The 6000-nt window shown below is 53.9% G+C and overlaps 1 protein-coding gene across 8 annotated transcripts in view; it reads right to left on the reverse strand.

Annotated features, from left to right (window-relative positions):
* Positions 1–5246, reverse strand: part of FHOD3 (formin homology 2 domain containing 3) — a 455751-nt gene extending 450505 nt beyond the window's left edge. For all 8 annotated transcript variants that reach the window (XM_034996005.1, XM_034996004.1, XM_034996003.1 and 5 more), the window contains exon 1: positions 4955–5246. In XM_034996005.1, coding sequence (XP_034851896.1) covers positions 4955–5119 — 165 coding nt within the window. In that variant the 5' untranslated portion in view covers positions 5120–5246. The remainder of the gene's footprint in view (positions 1–4954) is intronic.
* Between the last annotated feature and the right edge of the window lie 754 nt (positions 5247–6000).

Consider the following 6000-nt stretch of genomic DNA (forward strand, 5'->3'; position numbering starts at 1 on the left):
CTCCCCCACCTGCGCTTCCCCCTACACAGAGAGCATGGGCTCTGCTGGCTTTCTAATAATGGGACACAGTTGGCTACAGGCTTTGGAGTAAAAAAAAAGACTTGACCTTAAATCTCAGCTCCTTCACTTAAAAGCAGTGTGGCCTTAGATAACCTGCTTAGCCTCCCCATGCCTCAGTTTCCCCATCTGTTACCTGGGGATACTATTGTCCACCTGCTAGAGCTGTTATGAGGATGAATGGAGTTATGCGTGGAGGCCTACCATGTAGTGCCCAGCGCGCTCCCATTATATGTCTCCTTTCCCCCCTAAAGATTTCTGCCAGTCCCTTCCAACCCAGACCCTTGCAGGGAGCCATGACAGCACCTGCGGGACGTCTGGCTGGGTTACCGATGCTGTCTGTGGCCATGCATGAAGCAAAGCCAACTGACCCATAAAGAGTTCAATCCCATGATCCTGATCTCAATAGCCCGGCTCCAACCAACTGAGCTAATTACGGTAGAGTCAGATTCAACCCGGCTTGCACAGAGATGCTCTTAGCAGTTCATACAACATTCTTAAACAGTTTTGTCCTAAGATGCTCTGTGACACAACACACTTGCCAACTTTACCAGTGATCTCATCTTTTAAAAATCTTAATGTAGCAAACAGATGTGTCCCTTAAGAGGATTAAGGTAGAAATTCATTACAGCAATAATACCAGTGGATTTGTGTTCTATAACTAACACCGATCAATCAACTTAGGGCACACTCCATCTTAGCACTAGTCTGCTGCAAGAAAAACATGGGAGAACTGAACAGCCAGGTCTTTTCCCTCAAGGAATTTATCTGCAACAGGGGAGACAGTCAGAGCCCCACCTACTGAGAGCCTGACCTAAATGACCTCTAATCCATGCTGCTTCGACTGTATTTGTGCACAGGAATCACCAAAGCATGTTGGGAAAGAACTCTGGCAAATGGATGGGCTGCCTGGAAGGAAGACATCCAAGACATAAAAGTGGAGTCATTAAGAGCTCAGACCTGGTGTCAAATGCCACCTCTGGAACTCCCCACTCATGTGACCAGGGGAATTCCATCTGCTCTGGGTCTCTTCTGCTATGACATACAACAGTACCAGTACCTGATTCATGGACTTGGTGAGATGATGCACGTCTAGGATGCTCCTCGTCTCAGGCAAGTGCTTAGAACACAGTCACTATTATCACTCCACGCTGTCTAGTCCACAAAAGGCACCGAAATATCTCCTGAACTGAATTACTGTCTTCATTGCCATTTTAACAGGTAGGCTAGTTATCACTTTTTTGTAAAAATATTCTCCAATTCCACTTTTGGCTATCAAAAGGAAAGAAAAATCCTTAGCCTTTTGTATCAATCAATCCAAACCCATGTAAATTTTGAAAGGCCTATGATTTACTAATTCTACTGTATAGATTTTTCTAAATTAGAAGTCCTAGAATTATAATTCTTTAAAACACTAAACCAGAAACAAACACCTATTTATGCAACATTTGAGAACAAAAGGCCTTACATACACAGGCCAGATAGAACACATAACCACCAAAATGAACAGCTCCCCAGTGAGAATACAGCATCTGTTTTGATCTTTTTGTTATCAAACTCATCATTAATTTAATTATCTTCCCTGGAACTACTAGCAGCTTGAGAAAAAAACAAAGATAAAACATAATAAGCATAATACATCGTTTTTGTCCAAGATGATACTAGTTGAATGAACAACTAACTTCTAAAAGAGTCAGCAGACATGATTTAAATTAATATGTCATTAAGTTAAGAAAAGATGCACACGGGGCGCCTGGGTGGCTCAGTCGGTTAAGCGTCTGCCTTCGGCTCAGGTCATGATCCCAGGATCCTGGGATGGAGCCCCACATGGGACTCCCTGCTCAGCAGGGAGCCTGCTTCTCCCTCTCCCTCCCTCTGCTACTCCCCACCTCTCATGCTCTCTCTCTCACTCACGCTCCCAAAAAAATAAATAAAATCTTTAAAAGAAAGAAAAGAAAAGAAAAGATGCACACACTCCAGTTTGGGCTGGGAAGGGCCTGAGAGATTATCCAAGTCACAGGTTCCCAACACAGGAAAATCCTAGGAGGGGGGCTGTACAAATGAGAACCCTCCGCAGGGCCTTGCAGATGCCGGTTACACAGGTGTGTTCACGTGGTGACCATGACCCCAGCTGCTCCCTTATGTCCGGCACACCTTTCTGTCTGTGTGATCTACTTCAAGCAACAAACGTTTACTCCCCCGGGGAGTTGCATGTGCCGGACGGCTGGGTATACCGAGGGTGTTTGCATGTTCCATGGTCACGCTTCTCCGTCCTGTCCATCACAGAGATCGCCCTCCCCCAAGAAACTCCCCATCTTGCCAAGGCCAGGCTTGACCTGGGAGAAGCGTTCCCTGTGGTATGGGGAGCCTTACTCAAGGCAGGGGCCTGGAGTGACAGCCTGCCCCCTCCCTCACCATCCCCTAATTCACAGCGGGGTTGGTAACTATCTGTTCCCACCCCTCAGGTGAACTCTACCAGACCAGGAATTCTGCCTCAAGGCTCTTACTCATGCTTGTAACATTCACCTGCCCCAGGCCAAAAAGTATCTGGCATACAAGGGCGATTTGGTAAGCTCCCCAAGTTAATGGGACGGAACCCCCCAGGAGGTGCTGCTTCTGCCCACAGCCACACAGCTGGTCCAGGGAGCAGAGGGGCCCTGGGGGCTCAAGACACACAGGCCTGGCTTGAATCTCAGCTCTCTACTCCTAGCAGAGAAACTAGGTGACTTCAGTGCCCTTGGCCTCAGTTTCCTCACCTGCAAAATAGGAATCCTAAAAGTATCCACTTCATGGAGGTGTGCGGTACTCAATGAGACCGTGCACTCACATCCCCGGTGGTGTGATATAGGGTGTATACCGAGATGCCAAGCGATCAAAACTCGTTCGCTCTTTCCATCACAGGGGGATCATCCGATTTTAAGATTCCCTGCTGGAAACTAATAAGCATTTTAAAACATGAATGTGCACCTAGGCACATAAACACCCTAAGTTCTGTTTTACAGAACCCTGGCTAATAGAATCAGCCAATCACTCAGCTCTAGATGTGAAAAACAATGCCAAACATCTGAATATACTGCAGGGGTCTTTGGGCAAAAGACGCTGAGACTAAGGCTGGCTGGCTGCCAAGACAGGGAGTCAAGGGGTTCTATGGGATACCTTCTGATTCTGCTTATTCTACGAAGGACCAGAGGACACCTCAGAAAGTTCTGTGAGCCAGTGCAGTTTCAGTGCGTGGCTTATGGAGGCGGGAGGGGGTGGTGGTGCAGGAAGCCAACGCTGGAGCATCAGGATTTCCTCCTGCCAGAACAGCCCAGGGACACTGGATCAAGACTATGGGGCTATTCCAGGGAAACATAAAAATGTACTTCAGCTTCCAGCTTGAAAGGTCAACCTATGTATATAGGGTTTGAAATCCAAGAAAACCACTTCAAGGTCATAGGGCCACAATTATGAGCCTTCTGTGGTTTGAACAAAAGATCACTGTAATCAGAGATCATAATGAATGGAATATCATGATGCCAAAAAAGCCCTTCGAAAACTTTTAACTCAATCTACTAATTAAGAATACCCAAATAATTTACAAAAGTGATGCTGATAAAGTGAATTCACAATACATCATTCTGTCCCTCCATCTCCCAATCCAACCTGCTTTCATGACCTGAGAGATTCCCCCAAACAGTGACTCATCCATTCTGCACCAACATGGAGAGAATGAGATAGAACTGCCCCATTCCTCATTCCTGAAAACAGGTTACTAATTAAGTAGGGAGGGAAAGCATGGATACACCACGAATAGAGGGAGAAAAACAGCACTGCCAAAGTTCACCAGTTTCCACATACAACCTCCCTCTCTTCCAAGGCAGGTGAACATCATACAGAAATCTAAAGAATTTTGAAAAATCAATTTTGTTCTTTTTGGTATCAAGGGTTATCTCCTCCAAATATTTATCAATGTTGCTCTTCAAGGAATAAATCATCTCCAAGCTTTGATATGAACCCTACGCAAAAAATGTGCTGGGAAGTAATTCTTCAAGGTGCAATCTGTTTAAGTAGGAGGAAGGGCTCTCTTGGATAACTAAATGGTTAGCTTTCAATGCCCAGCTCTTTGCAACACACACTTTGCAAGATGCCTGTCCTCCTGCAAAGGGTTAAAAAAGAAGAAGAAGAAAAGAAGAAAAAAAGCCTCTATCGGGTGGACTGAGAAGCCATTCTTCCCAGGGGACACTCATTTCGGGCTGCGAGGCTCAGGCTTTGTGCGCGCGCCGCCCCTCCGCGCCCCCGCCCCTCCTCCCACAGCGACTGCTCCTCCAAGGTTCCCAAGGCCACCTGCTTCTCCCGAGAAAAAGGGACTACTCGGAGCGCTATCTCTGCGCAGTCGGCGTCCCCGGCGATGCCCCGCGGGGAAGGAGGAGGAGGTATCCCCGGGGAAGCGTGCTTTGTCGCGAGGGTCGCGCGGCCGCCCGCAGCGGCCCCAGAGGCCTGAAAGGTTTAGACCTGAGTCCCCGGGGCCCGGGTTCTTTCCGCGCCCCGCTCAGCGTCGGCCCAGGTACAAGGGCCGACCCCCGGCATCCGAGCTCCACCCCGCCCACCCAGCCGAGCTAACGGCACGGCGCCGGGGAGCCTTCTCCATCCCGCCTCCGGCCCGCGCGGCACCTGCTCGGCCCCGCCCGCTCTGGGCCGGAGCGCGGGGCTGTCCTCGTCTCACGCCGGGGAGAGCCCGCGCCAGCCGGCGGATGCCCGGGGCCCCTCTGCCTAACGGGGCGGGGGGAGGTCTGCCCTTGGGCGCCTGTCCCGGGGGGCCGCGCCTACCCCAGCCTGCCCGCGGCGCCCCCACCCCCCGCGCGCCCCGCAGCAGGGGCTGCGTCCAGGGAACCCAGCCCGGACCGGTCGACCGTACCTTGTGCGGCGCCCGCAGCAGCCGGTGGACCCCAGCCAGCTGGGTGCCGAGAGCGAGGTCCTCGCGAAACGTGAACAGCGGCGGCCGGCTGGGCTCGGGGAAGTTGGTGCTGTTGAAAGGGTCCGTGTCGTCCAAGAACTGCACCCGGCAAGCCAGCGTGGCCATGATGCATCCCTGCCCCTGGGAGCGCGGGCGCCGGGATCCGCGGGGCCGCGGGCCGGGACGCCGGGGTCACACCGCGAGCAGGGGAGGCCGCGGCCGCCGCTCGCTGGCTCGCGGGCTCGCAGGCTCCGGCGCGCCCGGCTGCAGCCCGGGCTCCGGCCGCGGGGGGCGGGGCGGGGCGGAGGCGGGGCGACGGGCCCCTCTGCCCCTCCTTCTCCGGCTCCTCCCCTCCTCCGGCCCCTAGCGCCCGGCCCCGCGGCCCCGAGCGGCGGGACCTGCGGCGGGGAAAGGGAAAGGGAGAACGGCTAGCGCGGCATCCGCACTCCTGCGCCAAGCCCAATGCCAGCGGCGGCGGGGCGGGCATCCCCGGCGGGCTGACTCCGGCAGCACCCGCGCCGCTTGGGCCGCCCGCTGCACGTGCGCCCCTCGGCGTAGGGAGCTGTGCCCCGCCGAGCTCCGGGAACCGGAGGGAATGGCCATCCTGTCTTCCCCCCTCGGGGAGAGGGTTTAACCCCTTCCAGATGAAGGCGGCGGCGTCGGGCTCCTGCTGCCTGGATTTGAAAACCCCCAGCTGGGCGCCTGCAGGAGAGGGAGCCGGCCCCCGGCAGCAAGCGGGGTGGTGGCAGCCACCGGGAGCCCAGGCAGGGGTGACCGGGAGGTTTCCCTTGGGGAGAAGGAACCTTAGAAAAAGGAGGGTGAGCCGGGGAACCCACGCAGCTCCTAACAGACAATCCCGGGGGGCGCTAGGAGAGACGACTGGAGGACTGCGAGGCTCTGCCCCAGGACCCCAGGGCCGGGCGTGACACCGGGGCCACCTGGTGGGTGCTAGTTGACCCTCTGTATCACTGCCGCCTCTTGACCAATTCGGTCCCCCGAAAGCCCTA

Source organism: Mirounga leonina, unplaced genomic scaffold (assembly GCF_011800145.1).
Source record: "Mirounga leonina isolate KUSES-001 unplaced genomic scaffold, KU_Mleo_1.0 Mir_93, whole genome shotgun sequence".
Classification (NCBI taxonomy): domain Eukaryota; kingdom Metazoa; phylum Chordata; class Mammalia; order Carnivora; family Phocidae; genus Mirounga; species Mirounga leonina.